This window comes from Erithacus rubecula, assembly GCF_903797595.1.
Source record: "Erithacus rubecula genome assembly, chromosome: 13".
NCBI classification, from domain to species: domain Eukaryota; kingdom Metazoa; phylum Chordata; class Aves; order Passeriformes; family Muscicapidae; genus Erithacus; species Erithacus rubecula.
Genome location: NC_136665.1, coordinates 11,257,442 through 11,283,248, shown reverse-complemented (window position 1 = coordinate 11,283,248; position 25,807 = coordinate 11,257,442). Strand labels below are relative to the sequence as shown.

At 45.2% G+C, this 25,807-nt stretch overlaps 1 protein-coding gene across 1 annotated transcript in view; it reads left to right on the top strand.

The window, feature by feature from the left end:
- Positions 1–25,807, top strand: part of GRIP2 (glutamate receptor interacting protein 2) — a 76,159-nt gene that overhangs the window by 28,315 nt on the left and 22,037 nt on the right. The window contains exons 8-17 of the mRNA XM_079317078.1: positions 3,207–3,354; positions 4,074–4,243; positions 7,834–7,959; positions 8,605–8,757; positions 8,959–9,145; positions 14,652–14,797; positions 15,418–15,498; positions 23,964–24,030; positions 24,832–24,977; positions 25,268–25,412. Of these exons, the coding sequence (XP_079173204.1) occupies positions 3,207–3,354; positions 4,074–4,243; positions 7,834–7,959; positions 8,605–8,757; positions 8,959–9,145; positions 14,652–14,797; positions 15,418–15,498; positions 23,964–24,030; positions 24,832–24,977; positions 25,268–25,412 (1,369 nt within the window). The remainder of the gene's footprint in view (positions 1–3,206; positions 3,355–4,073; positions 4,244–7,833; positions 7,960–8,604; positions 8,758–8,958; positions 9,146–14,651; positions 14,798–15,417; positions 15,499–23,963; positions 24,031–24,831; positions 24,978–25,267; positions 25,413–25,807) is intronic.

Genomic DNA, 25,807 nt, shown 5'->3' with positions numbered 1-25,807 from the left:
CTGACCCTTGAGGAGGGAAAGTTGTTTTTCTGCATCTGTTGGTGAGAGAGACCAGGGTTGCTGCAGGGGAGCATTGAATCATGGCATTCCCCAGCTGTCTCTGTGATTTTCCAGCCAAAAGTGTGCACTGGGGATGATCTGTATGGGGCCAGCCCTGCTCTTGGTGTGAGGGATGTGGCAGCTGCCTGTGAGCATCCCCTACCTGCTGGGATTTCACCAGGGAGGCTGGCGTAGGATGGGACCATGGCAGCCTTTTGTCAAGTTGGCTGAGATTTCTCAAGGCCACTGAAAGAATTAAAATAATCTGCTATTTCCTTTTAAAAGGAGTGCCAACTGAGCATGGACCCTCCTGGGACATTGGGAAAATCTCTGCCCTTTGCTGATGCCAGATGATCTTTGCAACGAACAGATGCTTTCCCAGAGCTGCACTTTATCTCATGGGGCTTTTAAAAAACAGGGGAAAATGGAAAAAAAAATCACCTCAAATAAACTGACCAGCCAGAAAAAATCCCTGTGCCTATAAAGCTGCAGGGGGCAAGAGGTGCTGGGCTGTGTCAGGAAGGGGGAAGCTCCTCAGTTTGGTTCTTCTTGGAGTTTTTGGTTTATTTTGCTTGCATTTGCAAGGGAGGTCCCTTTCTCTTTCCTTCTTCTTTCCTTCTTCCCCTTTCCCCTTTCCCTTTCCTTTTTTCTCATTTTATATTCCCTCCTCTCTTCCAAAGTGCATTACAGCAGGGAAAATTCATCCCTACCATTACACTTGGCTTATTCCCCAAGCAATTGAACTTTCCAGGCTGCTTACGAGAGCCATTCTTCCTCAGAGAGGTGAGCAATGCCAAGTGAGGCTCAGAAACCTAGTGCAAGAATGAAACCCCCCCACAGGACATCCTTAAAAGAGGCTGCTGAGAGAAAGATCTAGAAAACACCTGCCAACCCCCTGTTTTGAGTGGTGGGGTGATCACCTTCCCCATATCTTCAGCACTGGAGTGAGTGAGAACCTGGAGCAGGCTCTGTTTCCCTTGTACCCATCACAACATTCCTGTGTACTCTGCAAGTGTGAGCAGGTGTTGCACAGCCCTCTGTGTCCTGGGAGGTTGTAGCGGTGCATGATGGTGCAGAAACAACTCCTGGTGCCAGTGCAACAATGCCAATTGACTTCTTACAGTAAAAGTTATTGCATGGCCAGCTCTGTTCCTTCCATGTTTCTTTCAAAATCAGCTCGGATATAATAGCTCCATGTTAGTCACACCTCACAAATATTGCTGGATTGCTGACTCCTGACCTTTGATTTGAGGCAGGTCTTCTCCTAGCATAATTAATAGAGGCTTGGCTGGTATTTCCTCAATAAATGCCTCTATAAAATGGATTTGGAGCAATTCTCATCTGTGGTGGAGATGAGAACTGAAAGCGATAGCGAGGTGGCCCGTGCTGTGTGTGGCACGAGGAGTGATTATGGGCTGGAGGTGGGACTGTGGTTTCCTACAGGGTAACCCTGTAATAACCCTGGTTCTGAGGTCCTGAGGCTCTTTCTTCTCAGCATCATGCTGAGACTTCCCTGGCAAAGCTGAGAAGTGTGGATGCTGGGTAAACTGGAGAGGAGTAGGTATTTTCCTTCCAAAGAAAGGTCTGATGGTCCAGCAAAATCTTTTTATTTTCCTTATCTTCTTTCAGCTGAAGAGCTGGAGGGATATAAATCCATGTTCCTCTTCAGATGATGTGTGCTGGACATACAGAGGCTGCAAGACTGATATATACCTGGTGTTTGCTGTTGGAAGAGATCCTCAGTCTCTTGGTGCTTCCTTTGCTGACAAACGCTTAAGTGCACCTTCTGCAGGCTTTAGCTGGGTGCTTTCTGTATCTTTTGATTAAACTGGGACTGTGCTTTTTGCCAGGGCCTGCTGATCTCCCCAGTGGTCCTTTTCATCAGAGAATAAACAGTGTTTTATGTGAAGCCTGCATAACCTTTAACGTGGCTCATTCCTTCTGCTTCTCCCCTGTGAAAAATGGCACTGTGAGTAGACCAGAGCCTGAACATCCCTTGGCTGATCCCCAAGGGGAATTTCCAAGGTAAATTTCTGTCTCCAGAGACTCAGCTTCTTCAACAAATCTCTGAAAAGACCTTGCTGCAGCTTAGCTTCCCAGATCTGCATTAATGCTCCCATTTATCAGAGAGCAAGAGTGAACCATGCATCAGGTTTGGAGCCAAGTAGCATCAGCATTTTTAGTGGAGCATATATTTGGAAGGGAAAAGCCTTACTATGAATAATTAAGGGCTGAGGAGGCATCAGGTGCTCAGAGGGCTCTACTGGCCTTTCCTTCAAAGTGGATGGCTGGTTCTTTGTGGGGACTGTCACCTACACATGGGGGTGCCAGTTTTCCAGTGTCTGATGGTGATAACATATTTGTGAATCCCACCTCTTTGTGATGGCTTTAGGTAATCTAGAAGCAAATGTGTGTAACAGCTGGAGGGAGCTTCTGTCTAATCAGCCAGAAACATAGGCTTTCTTTGTCCTTCCCCTTCCTCAGAAGAGATGGGTAAGTTTGGTGCAGGCTTATGCTAACAGGTGCTATTTCGTAGGAGTTTCATAGTCTCACTTATAGCATCTGAGTTGCCCCTGTATTGTCTGATGGGAGAGGAGGCTGCTGTGAGCAGGGGGTTGGCAGTGCTGTGTCTGCTTCCACTGTCACACTGGGGGAGCTCAAACAAACAGTTGAGGTGGAATTTTGAAGCTGGTGCTGAAGCACAGAGGAGTTGACTGGCTTGTCAGCAGCCGTGAGACTTCTGAGAACTTCAGAAAATGGGATCCTGTATCCTTGTGCCTTTTATGTTTGGTTTGTTTGGGAAAAAGCCAATAACAGAGATATCCTTATGATCTTCCTGTTTTTGTGCTTGTAATACCATTGATGTGACTGTTGCAGAGCCTTCAAGCAGTCTATTCCTCAATATTGCTATTTAATCCAAATTAAAGAGAGAGAAGAGTTCTTTCCATGAGTGATTTGTTGTAATACTCTTCATTATCATGTAGATTTTGTGCAGAGGCAGTTTTGCTTCTTGAGTGTTCTTCTTTGTGAAGTCACCATGTGACATGGACCATAGATGTCCAAGATTTGCTGCTTCACATGGCAAGTCAGCACTGTGGGCCAACCCCACATTTAGAGATGGAAAAGGCTGTGTGAGAAGTGTCTTCAGGTGCTCTTTTGTTTTGCAGATACTGTAGCAAATGCTTCTGGTCCTTTACTAGTTGAAATAGCAAAGACTCCAGGGTCTACACTGGGAATCACACTGACCACAGCCCTGCACCGGAACAAGCAGGTCATTGTCATCGACAAGATCAAACCAGCCAGTGTGGTGGACAGGTACAGCTCTGAACAGGCTGCTCCTACCTCTGCTTTCCCTTTCTCTGCTTTTCCTTTCTTTGCTTTTCCTTTCTCTGCTGCTTTTTTGTCCCCATGTTGGTTATCACCCAATCGTCTCAGTCTCGTCTTGAAATTTTCATGTTTGCACATTCTTAGCACTGTTTGTGCTGTAAATATCTGACCCACCAGCAGTGGATGCTCCTCACCAGGAATGCAGGTAACTCAATGCATGTGAAAGCTGACCTTTAAAAACCTCAGGTCTGACTGCCTTGGAGCTGTGAAATGGCTAAAGCCTCCTGTGGAAACTTCTGGCTGGAGCCTTTTCCTGATGGACAAGGCAGGAAACTCTTACAGACAGGGCTGTGCAGCACTCACTGTGCTCAGTCGTGTTGCTGAGTTGAACTCCTGGCTCCCAGGAATTAACTGCACTCTGGGCAAGCCCTTAGCCATCCAGACTACCTATGAGGGCACACTCTTATAAACTTAAAAGATTTTTTTGCCAAGGCACTAGCAGCACTGACTCAAGCATGAATGTGTTGGTTGCATGGCCTGCTTTTTGGTACTGGGGAGGCCACAGAGGTGGCTTCTGTGAGGAGCTGCTGGCAGCTTCCACCATGTCTGGCAGAGCCAATCCCCAAATTTTGTGTGTGTTCTCCTTACTGTGTGGATGTGGATTTTGGCTGTGTGTGTAATTGCCTCTCCTGCTGTTTCCTTTGCAGATGTGGTGCATTGCACGTTGGTGACCACATTCTCTCCATTGATGGCACAAGCACAGAGCACTGCTCCTTATTAGAGGCAACTCAGCTTTTAGCTGCCACTTCTGAAAATGTCAAGCTGGAGATATTACCTGTTCACCAAAGCAGGCTGCCTTTGAAACCTCCAGAAACAGGTGTGTCTTCTGTGCCTACACTGTTGGTCACCCTCAAAACTCACTTTGGGTCCCTACAAGGGGTTCCTGCTTTGGAGTGATGGCAGCAGATTCCAAAGAGAGACATCTGTAGGGGGAAAAAAAATGATATTTTGATGAAATGTATGTGATTAGATGATGTTCTTCAAGGATGTGAAAAGGAAAAAGAGGCAACATCTGAACATCTGTGCTTGAATAGGGAAATTGGAGATGGGAATCCCAGGGTTTTGCAGTGCTGGGTGCTGTGCAAGCTGCTTCCTTAGTGCCTCAGATAAGAGACTTTAATGGAGAAGGAGGAAAACAACCTTGCTGCTGGCAAATACATTTCCAAGCTCAGATTTTATTTGCTGATGGCTGGTAAGGCTTTGTGAAGGATGTGTTCAGTTGCTGGACACGGTCCTGATGGACTTCCAAAGCTGAAATGTAAGTGTTCATCTTTCAGACCAGTCTGCTTGAGAGGCAGCTGTGTGAATCTATCTATAGCTGGTTTCCACCACCCATACAAAAGAAATACCAAGGGAGTAAATTTGGGCTCCAGTGAGATCAAGCTCAAAATGTCTGTAAAATGTCATTAGGAATTCAACCATTCTTGTTGCCCACCTTTACTTCCTTCCTCCACATGAGAAGCTGTCTCAGGCTCTCCTATAAATTTCATTGTGACCATGGCCTCAGTATTAGTATATTTGTTGCAGCTCTTGCCTGCAGTTTTGTTACACTCTGTACTGGCAGTCTTGTAATTCAGGTGTTTTGGGTGTGACTGTTGAGTACCAGTCCCTTTTTCCACCATTTTCAATCAGTTATCTCTCAGGGACATTCATTTTAATAATATTGATGCAGAGTACCCCAGAGCACAGCTGCTCTTTCTACTTTCTTCTAGGGTGGTTTAGGGAAAGGACAGTATCTTATGGCTTTCCTTAAACTGATACAGTGAAACCTAAAACCTAAAAACATCTCCATGTCTAGAAATAAATCCCTTACATGTCCAGGCCAATTTGTGCAGAATTGAAGCAGTTTAACAAAGTGAATGGATGACTTGACCTTTGTGCCCAAGAAAAAATAGAAAGCTATAATCCTTTTTCAATGGCTGTTAAAATGAAGTATTCTCCTCCTCCCATTACTTCTCTGCTCCTAATCTTCTTGAGAATATGTGCATTGAGCAGCTGCTCAGGAGAAGGAGGCTCAGTGTGATCAGAACCTGTTTACCCAAACCCTCATATACAGATTGGTTTACTGGGGCAGAGCACAAACTTGGGACAATAATTGCAACACATGAGTATGAAAACTCAGGATGTAACAATTGTTCCCACTTTTGATTAAACTCTTTAACACATGAGGGGTCATAGGGAAGGGTGTTGTTCCAACAGCCTGGTCTTTCTGAGTTTAGCAGACAGGGAGAGTGAGGAAACATGGACCCTGCAAAAGCAAACTCTTGTGATTGCCAAAAGGATGGAGCCCAGGGAAAGAAGCTGAGGAGAAGATATGATGCAGATCCATCCTTGTTCAGCACTTGCATTACTGAGTCCTTTCAGCCTCTGCCTGCATGGTGTTTGTCCTCACATATTTTTTAAAGTGGCTTCTTGTGCAATCAGCATCTGGTTGGAGGAGATGGAGAGCAGTCTGAAGCTGGATCAGTGGCCATACAAAAATATGGCCTAATGCTGAAGCATGGGATTTATCAAACTGAGTTGGATTTCTCTGTGGTTCTGGGGGCACTTGGAGAGTTTGTGGTAGGATTATGCCCTGCTCACAGGATCAATGGGGGCAGAGGGTGCCCAGGAGCAGTGCTGGGATGGATGGCTTTCCTCAGGCAGGGATGATGTGTGAAAGACTGGGGAAGGCTGTTGTAGGGGTTTTTTCACAGAATTGTCCTCCTCTTCCCCAGTTTGCTGACAGCTAAATTTCAAAGGCAAATTTTTTCTCTTGTCAGTGTAAGCTAAGAATTAATAGACAAATGGGAGAGTTTTAGTTGTTATAAGTGGATTAAATTATTTTGTGTATATGCCCATAAGCTCTGTCCCTCATGTTCAAAGTGTTTATGTTTATTAAGAACTTTTCTTTTTGTATAGATATAGCTAATTTTATTGTTGTTTTTAAAAGCTGCCTGGCACAAAATTTACTTTTGAAAATACACAAAATAGAAACCCCAGAGCTGGAAATGTATTTTCAAAAGCTTGATAGAATAAGTGCTAAACTCACTAAACATTTAGCAAAGACTAAATATAATCACTATATTGTCTGGAAAATCTGACCTAAATGATTTAATGCATGTGATGCACACACAGAAAATAGATTTCTGCTGTTCAAGGCACTAACAGATGACCTTTAGAGGAGATCTCTGGGTGGAATCAGTAAACAAAATAAGTCCCTCTCTCAGGTTTGCACCCTCAAAAGAGTCTGGTAGTGCCAGTGCTGGTGGCATTTCTGCCTGCTCAGAGGACCCAGAGGCAGGAGGAAATGTCATCCTGGGAAGGTGCTGGAATGTCAGTGCAAGTGGCTGGGAGATTAAGAACCCTGGGATAATGTGTGATGCTCTGCTGTGGGATGCTTTGCTCAATAAAAAAGCTTGAAATTTTTCTCATTAGCCAGAAGTTCCTCTTGGAGGAAAAGAGATCCAGGCAGCATGGTGCAGAGATTTGGGACAGAGCACCTGGTGTTGGGCAAGGAAAACCAAACTGACCCTGTGCTGCCCAGGGGCAAAAGGAGCATCAGGAGAACAGACAAGGGAGCTGTGCCTGGGCACTGTTTGAGGCACTTCAGAAGAGACTTGTGGCTTTGTGACTTGGTGTTGCAAAGCTGCAGTTCCTGGGTAGGAGGTTTCCACACGATGGATGTCACACTGCAACAGATTCTGCCAGCGTGTGCTGGGGTTAGGGTTGGAGTTAAAGCAGTGCCCTTGAACAGGCTCTGCCATGTTGGTGCTGTGTTTTCATTTGCTGTTTGCCACAGCATTGACATATTTCCTGTGCTGGTGGCCTTCTTAATTGGCTTTAAGCAGTGGTGCATAAAGCCCCTTTTGCTGTGGTGAACTGGAGGTGGCTCTCTGCTACTCCTGTCTTTCACCCATGTGTGCATTCCTGTGCAAGAGCAGCCACTGAACAGCCAAATGCTGAAGCCAAGCAAAGTGCTCACAGCATGAGGAGAAGGTGTTGAGCCTTGTCAGAGGGAGGGCTGCTGTGGCAGCAGGGTGGGAAACAGCACAAGGAGCCTTCCCTGGTGCTGATGGCCTCTGCAGGGAACTCCTGGCTGGATGGAGGTTCTGCATGTCACACAACAGACTGCAGATGGTGATGACATGTGTGCCCTGCCAGCGTGGCTGAGTCAGGCTGCTGGTGCAGGATGTGGAGTTTTTGTGGGAAAGGGGAGGATTTCTGCCACTTTGCATCAAGTGTAATGAGGTTATGTGGGGTTGCATTTTTGCTGCTGTTGCTTGATATGCTGTAGTTGGATCCTGACTTGTTCAGAGTCAGTATAAAGATCTTTTCTACAATCTGCTGGGTTATGGTTCTTACCTTTTCTTTCTCTCCTTTCTCCTTCTTCCGTGTGATGATTTCTGCTCCCCTGAATGCCATCAGTCAAGGTGCAGAAGAGTGACCACCATCACTGCTGGGACCCCTGTGTCAACTACTGTCACACCCATCACCCTGGACACTGCAAGACACCCACTTGGAACCAGACATCTGGACAGGATTACTGCAAATGTAACCTCAGTGCATGGCATTGCTCTCATCCTACCTGTTTTTGTTCTTGTTGTACCCCTTAATTTCCTTAATATTTAGATCCACAGTGTGACTTGTCACTTGTTTCCTCCTCAGTCATCTTGTTCTGCTTCCATAGCCCAGTGCTGAGGTACAAATTCAGTATCTGCAGCCCAGCACACACAGATCTGGTGACTGGGACAAGAGCAGTGTGCTGGGCAGACCCATGCACCCATCCTCTAACCCCCTGTGCCTGGTTTCATACAGCAAAAATGAGTTGCTGTGGGACAGGGAAGGCTGTCTAGTATTGTGAAGGAATGTGATGTAGCAACAGATCCGGCTCAGACCCTAGTGCTGTACAACTTGTTAACACCAGGCTTATGGCTACTTCAAAATCTGTAGATGCATTTCTTGTCAGGAGTGGGGTCTGTGCTGCTCAGGTTTCTTGTCTTGTGGCAGTAACATAGGAAAATGGACACACTGCACTGTTCCCAAACTGTGGGAAGCAAACATTCCTCGGGTCTTGAGCCCTGGAACTGCAAAGGAGGAGCTGCTCCAAACCCATGAGGTGTTTGGTGACCCTGTCAGTGAGTGACCCCACTGCTGCAGCCCCCTGTGCAGCCCCTCATGTGCTCTGTGTTCCCCCAGCTCTGGTGGCTGCCAACTTCTCGTCTCCCACCATGACCGCGCAGGGATTCCCATGCCAGAACTCCAACACGCTACCTCGCAGCTCCCACCCCATGAGCCCCCGCACCACCATGCTGAGGAGGAGGCAGAAGAAGAAGGAGCACAAGAGCTCATGTAAGAGCAGTCCTGGGCCAGGCTGGGTTGGAGGGGGATGCATGCTTACCTTGCTGATTGTTAGCCAGGGTTGATGCACTCAGCACTGTCGGTGCCTCCCTCCTCCTCGGTCACTGGCCCCACCACCACCAGACCAAGGTGGAGCCAGGCTGTTCTGTTGGCCATGGCTGCCCTGACCTTCTGCCTCTCTCCTCCTCTCAGTGTCGCTGGCCTCCAGCACGGTGGGTCCTGGCGGGCAGATAGTCCACACAGAGACAACAGAGGTGGTCCTCAGGGGAGACCCTTTGAATGGCTTCGGACTTCAGCTCCAGGGAGGCATCTTTGCTACTGAAACTCTGTCTTCCCCACCTCTCGTCCGTTTTATTGAGCCTGACAGCCCGGCAGAGAGGTTAGAGACCTTGCCCTTGGATGCTGATGGTGCTGCTACTGAACATTTCATGGTTTGGTTTGTTTTCTCTCCTCAGAGGCTCATTTAGATATTTACTATCATCCTTGTAATATCTCCCATTCTTCACTGGGCATGGTTTACTGTCACTGCCATTTCTGCACTCGTCGGCTGACCGCGGCCTCCCTCGCACCCCAGGTGAACGTCTTGGCACCAGGCTGCTGCTGGTCTGGGAGGAGGAGGAAGGGAGTGTGTGTCTGTGTGAGAGTGCCATTCCCATTCCCTTTCTTTGTGTTTTATTTAATTCCTCTTTGAAAGATAAATCTTTTGTATAGGTGCAAAAAGGGGAAGGTATAAATAAGTGTCCCCTGCAAAATGTTTTCTGACTGATTTCATTGTAGCAGAGCTCAGCTATATAAACTGGCCATAAAGACAAGGCTTTGAACCACAGAGATAGGGCTCTAGTTGAGGAGCAGGTAGGTGCTGCAGTAAATCCCTCCTGCTTTTGATTGTGTAATGCTGGGAAAAGTGCAGAAGGCAGGAACAGCATTAAGTGCTCCCTATCATCCCTAAGAAGACTGGGAGAAGTGACTCCAGTGATGGAGCCTCAGCCCTGGAGTTCAGCTACTCCCAATACCCTTGCTGGCTGGATTTAGAGTCTGCTCGAGTGTCTGTGCACTACAATCTAAGTGTCTTCTGGTCAGGCTTTGGGTGTTAAACTGGTCAAGTCCTAGTATGGCTTGATCTCTTGAGGGGTGTAAAGGAGTGCTGATTTTGTTAGGCTGGAACTTAATGTCCCTGTGCTCATTTCTCTTCCTACCTGTGATTACCACTGTTCTCCCTAAGGGTGCCAAAGGTGCACCAATGTGGCAGTACTCAGTGCCTGCTACAGAACCTTTCTTGAGAAGTTTCTGATGGTCCCATCAGCATATGCTGAAGGTTTGGTGTCTCCAAGCCAGCCCAGAAAAAAGCACATGGGGAAGTTGTAGATTTGTATGGCAGGGAAAGTGTCTGCAAGTTGAAATGCAAGTCCTTGCTGTGCAGACCAGTCTGTGTGTCACAGCCTCTCCTGTCAGCCAGTGTAGAGGCAAGGTAGAACAGGAATATCTGGTGCTTGTGCCTTGTGGGAGAAACAGTGACAAGGGGCTGGCATAGGAGAAAAAACTGTCTTGATTAGTTATGAGAGATTTCAAAAGCCTGTTATGCCTTTTGTTTGTTTGATTGTTTCCAAACAGGGTTTAAAAATTAAGGTGATGGCGTTACGAGTTTTTTTATCCTCTATTGTGAGCGAACTTGGCTCGTGTTCCAAAGCACCAAACTCCTTTTATAAATCAGGCAGCAGCAAAGCCTGCTGTCCCAGGGGATGAGGGAGATGTGCTGAAATCTGCCTGGCTTTGCTTTATCCTCTTGCCAAGCCTGGAGGAAAAGCAGTGCCTGGCAGTGCAGCGCTGCCTGGCTCTGATGTGTCACACGCTACTCGCCCTTGCGCTGCCACCCCGCAGCATTCACGCTCTTCTGGCTGCTGCTTTCTGGAGACTGGGAGCAATCCTCTCTGCATTTGCAGCCTGGATTTGATTTGGGGATTAAATCTCTGCTGTGTTCTTTCCTAAACCGTACTGCTCTTCCTAGCTGGCAGGAAAATGCTGTCTTTCCTCCCCATCTTGAAGTGATAAGTGCACTGGGTTTGCAGTGAAGTGAAAAAGACAGCTTTGTGTTTTCATTTCACTTTTTGTTTCTTGCTATTTCAGGTTGTAGCTGCAGCCCAAGACTTTAGAGCCATTTTCATCCCCTTGACAGGCTGGGCTCCCAGCTGAGGGGAGTGCATTGTGCTCTTTCTTGTGCTGCAGCTTTTGCTCCTTGCCAAAAAGGTGAGCTCTGGGGATACAGAGATCAGGTTTAGCAGCCTGCACACTCTGCAGAATCTGTGGATCTGAACGTGCTGTTGTACAAGCACATCATCCACACTGGCTTAGTCCACATGGATTGTTGTGGAGGGGCTGCCTCTGGGGTGCCCAGCAAGTGTGAGTACTACCAGGGAAGAGAATGGCATCACCCTCTTCTCAGGGATGTTGGACTGCCTCACATTTATCATTCGCTTTGTGCTAGTTTGTGGCAAGTGGTTTGATGCAAAAATTCTCACCTGTCTGACTTGTGATTTGTTTTACTGCAAATAGCCTCTAATAGACCTCCCTCCCCACCTGTTGCTTGATTTCCAGGGTGCATGATGAAGCCTTTGGGTTCTGAATGAGACAGTGATTCAGCCCCCGTTATCAGCAGAGAAGGTGGGAGGGGAAGAAGCCTGACATCCCCTCTTGGCTGCCTTGAAGCACACAGCTTTTGTGTCCTTCCTCCCCCAGCTGTCATTGGCAGCAGAGGGAGAGTATCTGACTTCTCCATCCTGGTATCCAAAATCAATGCTTCCTGCTGAGCTACATGTTTTCCAGCTCTGCTCAGACACAGTTGTTTGATCATTGTGTTTCTGCCTTTTGGGTATGAATAGTTTGCAAAAGCAAAGTTTAGCAGCTGGCTGAAGCTGTCAGCAGAGCTTTGATCCATTAGGGACTCAGACCCACCCACCAATGTGCAGGCACAGATGTGCACAGACACACAGATGTGCATGTCTGACGTGTGCAGGTCAGCCCAGGGGCATGTAAAGGGCATAATGGATGAGTTTCTGCATCCAGCAGTGTGGCCAAGGTCACAGCTGCTCCCCCCACAGCTGGAGTGACCATGCAGATGTGGATGATGCTAAGTGAGCTCTTCAGTGTATATCCTGCCCAAGGCTTGAATACGTGCTGCTCTGTATCAAGCAAGCCACCTCCGCTGCTCTGTTGTTGTCTTTAAGCTCAAGGAATGAGTCATGGCAAAATGCAAATCTGTTCTACCCCAGGGAGATAATCCCATCATGGACTCACATCCATAGGGCTGTCTTTCACTCCAGGAGATGCCTGTACTCCTGTTCTTTCTGATTTTAAGACACTTCTGCTGCCATAGTCTGAAAGCATATTTAGGAGCTGATGTTAGACTGAGCATCGAGACAAATGTCTTCTCTTCAGACAAACTATCTGAAGATTCTTGTAGGATTCCATGGCAGAGCCAAGGAGAGCTCTGCAAGAACCTTGACTCCCCAGACTCCACTCCCAGTGCAAAACACATAACAGCTGGAGATGGATGTCTCTGGAATGAATCTGAAGGGTTAACAAAACATGTCACACCTCTCTGTGCTTGGCAAAGGAAGCCAGAAGGTTGTGGCATCACACCACAAACTTTTACAAACCTGCGAGACCAGGGCTTAAACAGCTGTGATTGACTGAGGCTAATAATAAAAGAAATAAAATACCTCTGACCTAGCAGGGCTTTTGGCTGTAAAAGACTCAGGCAAATGAACCTTGAGTGAAGAAACATGAGAAATGGCTGTTTTGGAGGAAGGCAGCTCTGGTGGGAAAGGTGGCAAAGGTTTGCTTTGATGCAGTGTAAAAGTATCCCATGACCTGCCAGCCCTTGTGGCTGAAACAGTGGTGCCAAAGTGGATTGTGTCCCTGTGTGACCTCGAGGTGACAGTGATGTCTGAGTGATGCAGCTGTTGATCCCTCCTTTGCAAAAGGTGACAGAGGAGTCATCTCTGTTGTACTCAGTGCCATCTTTGTATTTATAAGCTGATATTTCTAAGTGTGCCTATGAGGCTGCATAGCCACAAGTCCAGTAAAGGACTGTAATTAAACTTGATGTAATTTATTTGCAAGGGTGGGTCCATTTATACATCATGGAATTGTCTGACCTTATTCAAGTCTCCTTAGACATACAACTCCGAATTTCCATCTCCTAAAGTAGCCAGCTTGTTTCCATGGATGGCATGAACTCAGGCAGAAGCGTGAATATACCTTCCTAGCAGTAAAATAACCTCCCTGGTCTCTCTCCAAACTTACTCATATCTCAGCTTTTGATGGGCCACTGGCACAAGCTGTTGTGCTTGTTAATTTTTCTTGAATTCAGATATGTGTACTTTTTCTTGATAACTCAGCCTTTCATATACATCCTGTTGTTTGGATGTGAATAATACAACCAAGTGTCTGTTGCCTTTGATGCCTTTGTTTGCCTGGAAGCTGTGGTGCTGTGATTTTTTACAACTGTATTGGGTGTGAGTGATGAAGAGTGACTGAAAGGTTTAGTAAAAAAACAAACTGTCTTCTGTGAGGTATCTGTGAAAGAAAGGAGAAGACAAAGATGTCTTTGATCATTAAACAGGAGGAAATAAAGATTCTCTAGAGAAGGCGGAAAACAGGATAACTAATGTCTTCTGGAGAATCTTTCTGGTAAAATAACTCCACATTTTGAGGGGAATCTTAGACATGAGGCATAACCCTAAACCTCTTTTAGAGACCACTCTGTAGCTCATGCTAGTGATGGGTGAAGAGTGGTTTCCCAAGCTCAGATGTAGTGGACAGATATAAGTAGAAAGTCTGAAAAGATATAGTTAAAGTGAACAACTGATAGAGGAGAAGGAAGATGAGCAATTTCCCGTGGTTGCAGGGAATACTGCAGTCTTGTTTTTGTAGAGCCATGGGCAAGCCCAGGTGGGAACTGACTGAGATAATGTGGGAGATAACTTGGAGGATCATCTTGCTGGTGTTGCAGTATATGTATAAAAAAAGGGAGTGTGGGAGGATGCTGAATGTAGGAATGTGTGAAAAACACCTTGCTTGTAAGTGCAGGGGGGTCCCAAGAGACAAACTGCTGTAGCAGTACATCTCCAATGTAGCCTTGCCATCGTGTTCTCCTTCCAAAGTAAAAATCCTGCTGATCTCTGTTCCTGGAGAAAGTGGGTCTAAACCAAGAGCCCCAAAGGGTCAGTTGTGGCTATATTGTCAGGCCATCACACTGGAATAATATTGGCCTTTCAAGGCGGTTAAACCGTATCACTGTACATTTGGCTTCCAGAAATGCAATTAGATGGGATAAATGATTATCTAATTTGCTGAGGCATTTCGGTGAGTTTATTGGATTGTAGCTTCAGTATTTGCCATGAACTAAGCAGAGGAATTTCTGCAATTTTCAGTGCCATTAGTTTGTGTTCCAGAGGGTGCAGGTGCATAGGAAGAGCTGTTTGTGGTTATATAGGGAAGGAAGTGACATTCCCTTGTGTTTATCATTCTCATCTCTCAGCCATGGTGTTGATTTTTAAAGAGGTGAGGGTTACTTTTTTCCCCCTTTGCTGCTGCAAAAAATGTACTAGAAATGGTTATTTAGGAGCAAAGTATGTTTGAACTTTAGAAACCAACGAAGGTTTTCTTCCTTGTGCCCTTCCAGGGACACTGGGATGAGCACAGCAAAATGAGTTATTTTCTCTTTGGGGCTACTTCTGCAGAACATGTCAGTACTTTGTGTGTCTTGTAACAGATTTGCCTGGCAGAAATAACTCATGGCCGCTCGTGGGGTTGTTTTTTCCCTCCTTTCCTCTTTTTCCTTGTCTCCTTCTTCCCGTTCCCTCTTTTCCCACTGTGAACTGCAGGTGTGGGCTGCTGCAAGTAGGAGACAGGGTTCTTTCCATCAATGGCATTGCCACAGAGGATGGCACCATGGAGGAAGCCAACCAGCTCCTGCGGGACGCGGCGCTCACCAACAAAGTGGTGCTGGAGGTGGAATTCGACGTTGCAGGTACGTTCCCAAAGGAAGTGCTGCTCCTCTCTGCCTGCAGGACTCTAACTGCTGCCAACCCTCAGGAGGGAGCATCTTCACAAGGCTCAGAGGGAAGGGTGAGAAACCCTGTGAGGACCTTCTCCATTTCTTGTTTTTCTCTAATGTGCACTGAGGTGGCAGGTTCTTCTGATCCTTTCATAAATGTTCTGTGCTCTTTGCATGGCTGAGATAAGCCTAAGGAGTAGATGAAGAGGACACACTTTAGATATTTGCCCATTAATAGGGATAATACTTATATCCATTTATGGCCTTGAAGCCAGCAGGGAGCCAAAGCTATAGGCTAGGGGTAGAGTGCAGCTTTGTATTAAAAAAGAAATTAATTTTCCTTTTGCATAGACAGAGCTGCTTCAGTCTTGAAATACAGTGTGATGTGAGCACTTAACTTGATGTTCAGAGCATGTATTTTTAATGAGAATCCAAATTTCAACCTGAAGTCCACAGGGCCTCAGATAACCTTATTTGAACCAAAAAAGCAGTACTTGATGGGTTTGTTTTCTTGGTACCACAGAAACCATCTAGGCAACTGAAAACTCTCTTTTTCTCCTTTTTTTCTTTTTTGTTTGTTTTTGGCTTTATAGAGTCTGTCATACCCAGCAGCGGTACTTTCCATGTTAAATTGCCCAAGAAAAGAGGTGTAGAGCTTGGAATTACAATCAGCTGTAAGTATTGCTCAGACTTGCAGCAGCAGTTGCAAGAGCCTTTGCTTTCCACACAGGCATTTTAGAGGACTCAAAGGAGAGAGATAAGATCATGTGGGGCTTCTGTAGCTCTCCAGTGCTCGTGATTTATCCCAGAATGAATCAGATGTGTGGTTCCTGCCTCCATGAGCTGGCAGCTGCAGAGAAAAGCAGCTGCATGAGGGGTTGGGACAAAGGATGTGTCTCAACTGATCACTTGATCTGTGGTGCAGAGTAGTATTATATTATATTATATTATATTATATTATATTATATTATATTATATTATATTATATTATATTATATTATATTATATTATATTATATTATATTATATTATATTATATTATATTATATGTAATATTATTTTTATTTCCTTGCTCACACTTGTATTGTGTTCTTTTAAAAAATAATTGTCTGGGTCTGGTGGGACCCTTGCAATAAGAGGTGGAGGGAGGAGAGCAAGTAAGAGATGAACCCCACAGCTTGAAGGGTAGAGAGGAGAAACTGCCAAGAGGAGGAACATGAAGATGGTGGCAGGTCTCAGAGACAGGGGAAAGCACTTGGAATTCCAGGGTTTGCCAGGAATTGTTTCACTGACAAACTCAAGCTGTGCAGGAGGAGAGCCATGTGCCAGGGCTTGGTGTGCACTGAGAGAAGAGAACATAAACATTTTTCCTTCTTTTCTCTCTTCTCGGCTCACTCTTGATTAATTATCTGTTTCTCTTCTGAGCATAGTTTTTCATTTAAAGATCTTTTGGCCTCTTTGGAGAGAGTGCTGTAGGGGGATGATACAGGCAGATCCATCCCAAATTTCTGGCTGACTTAGAGTCTTGTTATGCTTCGTGTCAGTGAATTTTTCCTGTATGGCAAACACATGCAGGTCTAGGACCACTCATCCCTCTTTCACTTCTGGGTAAAGTGAGTTGAATCATCTCAGGTTTGCCATGCCCAGAGTCTGCCACCACCTCTGATCTGAAACAGAGCAGATTGTGAGACTGCAATAATGGGATCTCTTGTCTAAGCCCTCAGGAGCAGGGACCCAGCTGTGTCTGGGGAATGGAGTCGCAAGGGACACTTGGAAACTAGGTTTTATTAAAAGAGATAAGCTATGGTAATTACCTCTTGACATTTACAGCATTAGTTAGAGAGTTAATTGGAGGTGTTCTGGTCTAAGTGGGGTGATTCTCAGGAGTGACTGGAACATTGACAGGATGATGCCTTTGCACCTTGTGATATTTCTTCTCCCTCTTCTCAGCTTCCCCTATTTGTGCCACAAGGACAATCCTGAGAAATAGCAGCACAGTATTTAACATTTGGCTTGGTAGCAATTACTGTCTGAAGACATCAAAGTGCTTTGTGAAAGCAGCAGGCTGTCTATAATGGCATTTCCCTGGCAGGGAGCAGGGCACGGTGCAGACTGTGCTGGGCTCCAACCTGCTGCCCTGCCCCTGCCTTGGCATTCCAGCCTCAGGGAGCAACCTAGGATAATGCAGCTGGTTGCAAAAACTGGCTCAAGCAAGGCCCTATTAAGTTTCAAAGTTGAGTTTGTTTCTGGGGCTAGAGAGTAAAATGAACCTGGGAGCTGCTGGCAAGAACATAAGTTTTTATTTGTGAAGTCTTATTTGAATGGGAGCTACTTCAGATATGCATTTAAACTTCAAACATATTTTTATATTGGAAAGGTTTTAATTTCAAATTTGTAAAAAAAAGAGATTTCACACATTTTTTCTGAAATCACTGCCAATAGAAAGAAACTGACCCTGGGTTTTAAATAGATGCCCATTATCCAACTACAAAGCAACTTTTTAATGCTGTAATTGATTTGATCTTTTTTATTATTGAATATGTTTGTAGGTCATTGTTTAAGTAATGCACATGCATAAACCTAAAATATATTGCAGTTGTTTCCTGAGAGAAAGTTAAAATTATATTTACAAATGGAGAAAAAGACACCCAGAAAATGTGGTGGCAAGGATGAAATTCAAGCTGAATCCTAATTTTGTTTTCATCTATTAGTGTATATAAACCTATGTCCAGATGATCCTTAGCAAATTAGAGCATCATTTTTTCACTTTGCCTCTGACCAGGCAGATAAATATACCAGTCTCCAACATTAAAACCAAAGCAAGCAGCCTTATGTTAAGTACTTCCTGCAGAGACATGATGTGCATGCAGGAGTGTGATGCAAGCAGCAAAAGAAAAGAGGTAAAAATAACCTTTCTCTATTTTGCTCAGTTCCTTCCCTCTCAGTTCTGCTGACTTGAGTGCTTGTGTAGATCTAGAAACAGCTTTTACAGCTTTCCTTCTGATATGGAAAAGTATAACTACTGTTTTAAAGGAGAGGACTTGGTTTACTGGCCTTTTGCATTGGATTCCTGTTCCCTACTCTGAAAACTGGAGCAGCTTAAGGAGATGACAAGGTGAAGGGGTCAGTAGAAGACCCATTGCACTGTTGTGGCCACAGAATTTGGTTTATTTTTGCCCTTTGTAGTCTAGCTGCACCACAGATGTAAGATGAGTTGCTTTCATTGAGTTTTACCTCTTGGCTTCAGCTGGCTTCTCTGTAGTTAATTCTCTGCCCAGCAAGGTTTGCCACTGCCTTCTTAAATGGGCAGAAAGTGTTACGACCTCATCAGAGGAGCACTACAGAAATAAATGTGATCAAATTCTTGCTGTGCTGAGGCTCTCAGAGCTAATTGGGAGATAGACTAAGTGGTGGGGGGAGAGCAGATTCCTGATGGATGTGTTGGAAGAATTCATGTAATGGAGCTGGCTGCAGGAGGAACCATAAATCTGCTGGAAATGCTCATAAAAGGGCTGAAAACCCAGGAGATTTGAGTATGAGGAGGGCAAATGCTTCTGTTTCTGGGATGAACATGCAGAGAGGGGCTGTACTTGCTCCTGGTGGGGGGCAGATGTTTGCTGAGGCCATTAAATGTTCTCAGAGATCTCAAGGTTTTCCAGAAAGAGAAAGCTTGGGTTGGATGGGTCTCCAGTTGTGGTCAGAGAGCACAGATGGGTTTTGTCCCCCTGCTCAAACATGGTGTGACAAAGGGACACAGCAAATCAAGATGCATGGTGGAAAGGCATGTATATAGCACTGTTTCCCTTTCCATTCCCCAGAGGATGAGCACAAAATCCAAGGGGTGAGCACTGCCAGTGCTTTGTACTCCTGAGGGATCTCTGTGCCCCAAAGCCTAATTTCAGCCTCCTCCATATGCTAAATGAAGAGCACTGGAGCTGCCATGTGGATGCTGCTCCATGCACTTTGTCCAGGGGTGAAGGGACATGAAGCCAGTGAAACTCTCATTTTCTTCATGCTCCAGTTCCTCAGCCTCTGTCCCAAAGAGAGAGACATTTGCTTGTGGAACAGCTACTCTGGCTGAAGAGCAGAGCATGCTCCTTTTTACTCCAAGAACTCTGAAGTTTAAGTGTTTTCAGTGACCTCTGAGGCTCTGAGTGGTGAGGATGCAAATACAGGGAAACTGAGAGTTTTGACACAGGGATGAGGATTTGACCTTTGTTAGTCTGAACTATCATCTCCATTAGCAGAACACGTGCCTCAAATGCTCTGATCTTGCTGGCTGCATCCAGTTCTAATGATGCAGTTATGCCTTTGAAGGTTGAAATCTCTTACAAATTAAAATCTCCAGCAGTGAGAGGCTAATAGTCATGTATTCTTGTACGTTCAATACCTCACCTCTTAAAATAAGATATAGATTTGTTATTACCCTCTGGAAAATGATAGTTGATTACAGAAAAGATTGCCTTTTCTATTGAGAGCTTGAGATTTTTTCTTGTCTCAAATATCCTCTCCAAGGGCTGGTTGTGACATTCACTGTAGGGTAGAGGTGTGTTGGTGTTGCTGTTTAAAGAGATACTGAAATTGTCATTAATTTTAGATATGCATTAATGCTTTATATAGCTTGTTTATCAAATTACCTTTATATATCTTAACAAATCAATTCCTGTGCCCTTGGTGTGAAGTACTGCAGATAAGGAGTAGGCAGTATATCTGCTTGCAGGTGATAAAACAGGAATTTGGGTAGATAGATAACTTCGATTAAGTCGCTTAAGCAGTGTAATCACTGTCCTAGTGAGAAGATGGATCTCTGAGCTGAGCAAATCTAGTTTTGCTGGCTCTGTATTAGCCTGTGCCCTGCCACCAGCCCAGCTGAGTGTGTCTGCAGGCGGGGCAAGCTCAGCAGCCACCTGTCCTACCCCCTCACTCACTCTGCAGCTGATTCACTCCGCTGCTTTTATCCTGGTGGGATGTCCTGATCTGGTTTTGCTACCTGGTGATTGTGAAAGGAAAAGGATCTGTGATGAGGCAGCATCCTGCTGGAGGCACTGATAATTTATGCACCTGCTGCTAAACTTAATGAATGATAGAGGAAAAAGTTGGGTACTGAGGATTTGATTCTCACTGCTGCTCTTTGTAATCAATTCTGATGCACTTTTTCCCCCTCTTATCATTCCTTAGCTGTCCTGAGATTATTTGGTTTCTGATTTTGTTATTTCCAGTTTAAAAATGCTTCTTACTTAAATGCATTCTTATGGCATTATTACAATTTCTTTAATTACACATTGGCAGTGTTGCTTTGGCTTGGTCAGTAATGAAGGGCATTTTTAACGGGTTGATGCCTGTGAAATATGTGCTGGTGCTCCTTGGAGGGGAATAATTTACCAGTACAAGTCATTATGCATTCTATTAAAAACACAAACTGGACATGTGTTCCTGGCCTCATCATCCATCACAGTGTAAACACCAAGTTAGCCACAATCCCAGCAGAGAGACTGAAAGCAATTTATAAAAAGTAAATAACAGTATTGATCAATTCACCTTTTTATCACTGCCCTGTCACCACTGCCAAGCAGGGTTTTCATTTTGAGTTTCTTCCCCACCACACACTTCTACCTTTACCAGCTGTTGATTTATGGAGCCCTCTCTGGGCCACTGGAGCAGATTTAAACTACCTTTTGTACTGGTAAATTCACCAAAAATACAAATGTGTCTGAAAAAGAGTCTGTTTCCACCTGAAGTGGCTTGCTCTGGCAGATGGAGGCCACAGCCAGGATTCCTGCTGAGATGAGCGTGGGTTTCTGCACAACAGCTCCTGCCTCCATCTCTTCCCTTGACTTCCTTTGCTGCCATCTCCATTTCACACACAGGAAAGCAAAACCCAGAGGCAAGGCTGAGTGTCCAAACTGTGTCTTCCTGTAGCAGAGTTCCCAAGACAATGTCCTTTGAAAAGAAATAACCACATTAACAGGATATATTAATGATAAGGAGGCTTTACTCATCTGTGCAAATGTCTTAATGCCAAAGACCACAGCCCTAATAATGATGTACTTTAGGTTGGTGCTGTTTTAATTGCAGGCAAATTGGAAATTGTCTATTCAAAATCTCACCAGGGATTCATGTATCTAACAGCTCTGACCTCTACTGAGCCATCCCTTCAGTGAAATTGCAGCTCTCTCACTGTCAGACAGGCAGCTGTTGCAGAGAAACATTGTCCTCCTGGATGGCCCAGGATGGTCAGAAATGTGGGGCTCAGGGTGCTCAGGGCAGCCTGATCCCAGCAGACAGGCAGGATGCCCATCTGGACACTCTGCTGGGCTGCCAGGAAGGGCTTTGGGATGCCAAAGATTAATTAATGGAGTCAGTAACTACAGGTTTTTAGAACAAGCAGCAAGCCTCTGTTCTGTGCTGTGAGATTTCATTATCTTAACCTTGTATCTTATGCCTCTTGAGAGAACATGGTTATTCATTAAGTCTCTCTAACTTACCCTTCAGATTTGATGGTTTATAAACCCTTTGCATTTTACATTAAGTAATTACATAATGTCATGATCCCCCATCCCTGGAAGTGTTCAAGGACACGTTGGGCGGGGCTTTAAACAACCTGGTATAGTGGAAGGTGTCTCTGTTCCATAAGTGGAGCTAGATGATCTTTAAGGTCCCTTCTAATCCAAGTGATTCTATGATGATTCTGTGATGAATATTTAGAACATTTTTCATTTAGAAGGGCTGCCATTTATGAAAATTTGAGTTCTCTGTTTCTTTGGACAGTTGTACGCAGTTGTATATGGCTCTTCTATTTAACTCATAGCTCAAGAAAATCTGTTCTGAGAGAAAAACTTCTAAAAAAAGCCTACAAACAAAACCCAGAATGATATTTTCCTTTAAACTTGCTTTGTTCTGTAATGGATAAAGCATTGGTTTGTTACCCTTGCTTCTGTCATGAGAAGCTTGTGCTGTGTTCAGTGCTGACACCAACTGTGGATCTTCAGCAGGACAAGGTCTCATTCCCTTCTCAGAGTTTGACTGTGTGCAGGATCCCCCCATGTGTCACAGGACTTGCCGGGAGGATTCTGAGATAAACATAAAGCCTGCAGAGCTTGATGCATTGCTTGCTTGCCTTTTAATTTTTTTTTTATTTTTTTTCCCTCCCTCTTTGCTCTCATGGTGTTAATGGTCACTGGACACGTTGTTCAGCTGTGGCTTGGTCAGGTTAGAAATGGTCACCCCAGCCCACCACCAGGACAGGTTAGCATCCTCCCTAACCCCTTTCTGTCACACTGCCTCTGCTTTGGAACTGGTAAACAAACCTTGCAGAGAAAAGTATTTTTGTTAACTTGGATTGTTTTGACAGAACCAGGCTAGGGAGTGATTAAACATGCAGCAATGCCACCTGACCCAGGGCTTGGGGTGTGCTCACAGGGTCTCCCCTCACTGCTACTCAGACACCCTGCACACCTCTGTCAGCAGAAAATGTATGCTCTATACTGAAAAGGGGAGTAGCAGTAATAGTTATCAGAGTGATGCATCTCAATCCCTGTGCTGTTTGTCCATGGTGTGTGGCTTTCTCAGTCAGCATGGGGATTTCTGCACTGTTTTTGTCTGAAACCCACCCTTATTCCCAGTGCTCAGCTCTGCCCAGTGTGTGCTATCCTGTCTGCAGTCTGGTCCATGCTGTGGACAGGTTGAATATAGGCACAAGCTCTCTGGGAATCTCCACAACACATTCCCCTCCCTTAGGTCTGCAGACAGAAGCACGAACATGAGTGTCCAGTCCAAAACTGTCTGGTACCAGGCTCCAGTAAGATGTGGGGAAAAGAACTGCTCCAGGCTCTGCACCATTCAGCAGTCACATTGCTGTGACTATTATAAAATCAGTCACAGTCTGCTCTTTGCTGTCTGATCTCACTGTGGTTCTCAGTCCTGCCATGACTGAGACTGGCTGTCTTTTTGCTCTCTTTAGTACAGAAGGTTTGGTTATTTCTGGGAGAGGATATCCTTAAAGGTGTCAGGTTAGACATATGTTTTTAAATATCATAAATGAATGCAAACAACAGAAAAATCTAGAGCAGAGAGGTTGGTAAACACTTACTATCTCTGACTTTCTGGGTGCTCTCTAACTGCTGTTCAGGCAGGTGGATCTCTGTGTGTTTGGTGCCACGTGCCTCACAGATATTTTAATCTCTGCCCTGCACCTGATATGTTCAGAGGCTGTGAGTTTCTTTCTTCCCACACAGTTTTTGAGAAGCTGAGAAGCTCTGTCAACTTGAAATGAGGCAATGCAATTCCCATAGCAAGGCAGGAGGGGAGGATGCAGGGTGGAATGGATGCTCTTTCTTGGTGTATGTTTGGCGTGTGGATGACAAGGAGGTCAGGAGGAGTTTGAGTCATAAGTCTCTCTTGGGTATCTCAAGAGAGCAGCAGGTCTTGCATGCAAGTTGGAAAATGTAAATGCTCCCAGAGATGCATACTCACATCTTGTGGGCTGAAAAAAGTTATCAGGGTCAGCCAGGAGATAAGAGTTGAAAACCACCCACCCCTTCCAGCTCTGGCACAAACTACCCCTGATTCATCTGGTTGTATGATTAAGTGCCCTAGAGAGCTGAACCAGCTGGAAAATTGTGCTTTTTTCCCTGGGTTATTTTCCACCTGGAAAAATTCACAGCCCACTTTACTTGAAGAACACAGAGATGCTTGTCTGGAGAACGGGGCTGAGCTGGATGCTCTCCAGGCAGCAGGGCTAATTCTGACTGCAGCCATGGCCTTTGGCTCCCTTGTCCTGTGTGTGAGGGGTGTTTAGCAGTGCTGGGATGGCAGTGCCACCTCCTCCTGCTGGACACCACATGTCCTCTCCTTCAGGAGTCCAAAGGAAATAACCCTGGGCAAAGGGCAACCGACAAACTTTGCAGGGATTTATGTTGGTTTTTTTTGGTTTGGTTTGGTTTGGGTTTTTTTTGTTTTTTGTTTTTTGTTTTTTTCTTTCTTTCTGGAGAGGCTTCCAGAGTTCAACTGTGAAGCTTCATTTTGTGATGGGAATATAAATTCCCTTTCCTTATGGCTGCTTCTACCCATTAACTATCCACCATCCCTGTCCCAGACAGCAAACTCAACACCAGGCTTTGTGCTGTGTGTCTCTTTTGCAGCTGCAAGCAGAAAGCTTGGGGATCCTTTGATCATCTCTGACATCAAGAAGGGGAGTGTAGCACACAGGTGAGTGCAGCATTTTCCATCTGTGAAACCCACAGAAAAATGGCCCTCCCTGATAGGTAGAATATCTAGCACAGAAGTTGAATGTAGCCCAAGGAGTAGCACTTGGTTCTGGATATTTCTAGAATCCAAGAATATCTCAGCACTAGAGGTTTTCCTTAGGTCACAGTAGGGTTTGCAATAAAATCTGGCTGTATTGAAACAAATGGAGTTGAGCTAATGGAGAAGGTGACCAGGGCACTGGTTTAGATGTCTGCTGAGTCTCTAGGAGATGGATCTTCAGCATTTAAGAGCATGTGATAAAGGGCTTCATATATCCCAGGAGGTGCTATGGCTCATCAGGGAGTTTGCCATGTCTCAGCTCCTGCTTTGGTGAACAGAATGAGTGAATTGTGGGCACTGGTGGAGAACTGTGCAAATAACTCAGCATTCATTGACTTCCCCTCTGATCCCAACACCTCGTAGCAAGGCATTCAGAGGAATTTAGTGTGGCTGCATGGCTTATTTCTAAGAGTGCTCACACAGGAGTTTCCATAAGGGGTAGAATATCTGCAGTTAAACATCAGGCATTTTCAGGATATTTGTCTAATCTTCCTGGCTGGTTCTGTGTGGATACAACCTCTACACAAACTTCCTCTCTTTAAAATTACAGGTGTCCCAGACTCAGCTCATAGTTGTTTTCCAGAAAAAAATCAAGGGCAGTAAAAAGTTAATATTGTCATTTCCACTGCAGAACTGAATGTGTTGTGGGATCTGAAAAGCAAATACAAATGTACTCTTAGTTTTCCTTTCCTCTCCATGTAGAACTGGCACCTTGGAGCCGGGAGACAAGCTGTTAGCCATTGATAACATCCGACTCGACAATTGCTCAATGGAGGATGCTGTGCAGATTTTAAGGCAGTGTGAAGACCTGGTCAAATTGAAGATTAGGAAGGATGAAGATAACTCTGGTACAGAAATCCTGATGCAAACTGGTGCCTGTCCACTGTAATGACATTTCCCAATAGGTAGTGCAAACTAACAAAGATAAGGGCTGCTGCTATCCAGTCACCACTTTCCAATTGATTATAGTTGATTTTTGTTATTCTGCCCTTAAGTGATGTCTGAAAGGTTAAAATCCTGTTTGGTATGAGTGTCACTGAAGACTTCTGGCTTTTGCTTCTAGATGCTGCAAGGCTTTCCTATGACTACTTTTATTTGGGAAATGAAAATAATTCAGCATTCCTGTTTTCTCTTTCAGATGAGCAGGAGACAACAGGTGCTATTATCTACACGGTGGAGCTGAAGCGATACGGGGGCCCTTTGGGAATAACCATCTCTGGGACAGAGGAACCTTTTGATCCTATTGTCATTTCAGGCCTGACTAAACGAGGGCTGGCAGAGAGGTGAGGTTTGGGGGCAGAGCATTTAGATTGATTTGAGAAGGGGTCTTGAACCATGCCAAGTTTCCTCTGCTGTCATAAATTTTTCTTTGGTGTCTTAGTCTGCTAAGAAGGAAGGGTGTTCTGAAGGTGCCAAGTGACATAAAGGAGGGTAGTGGGGGCTGTGCTGTTGGGGCAATGAGAGAGACACTTCGGGAAAAGTCATATCCAGTGAGTCAGGTGAATTCTGCAGCCAGGAATACATATTTATTTGCCCCTCTTCCATGGGGGTGCTTCCTGGTCTGGGATTTGCCATGCACGCTTTGTGTCAGGAGAGTGCCCAGCCTACCTATGAAACCACCATAGAGTCTGTCCAGGACTCCCCTGTTGCTAAACTATCTTATGGCCATTTTAGTAGT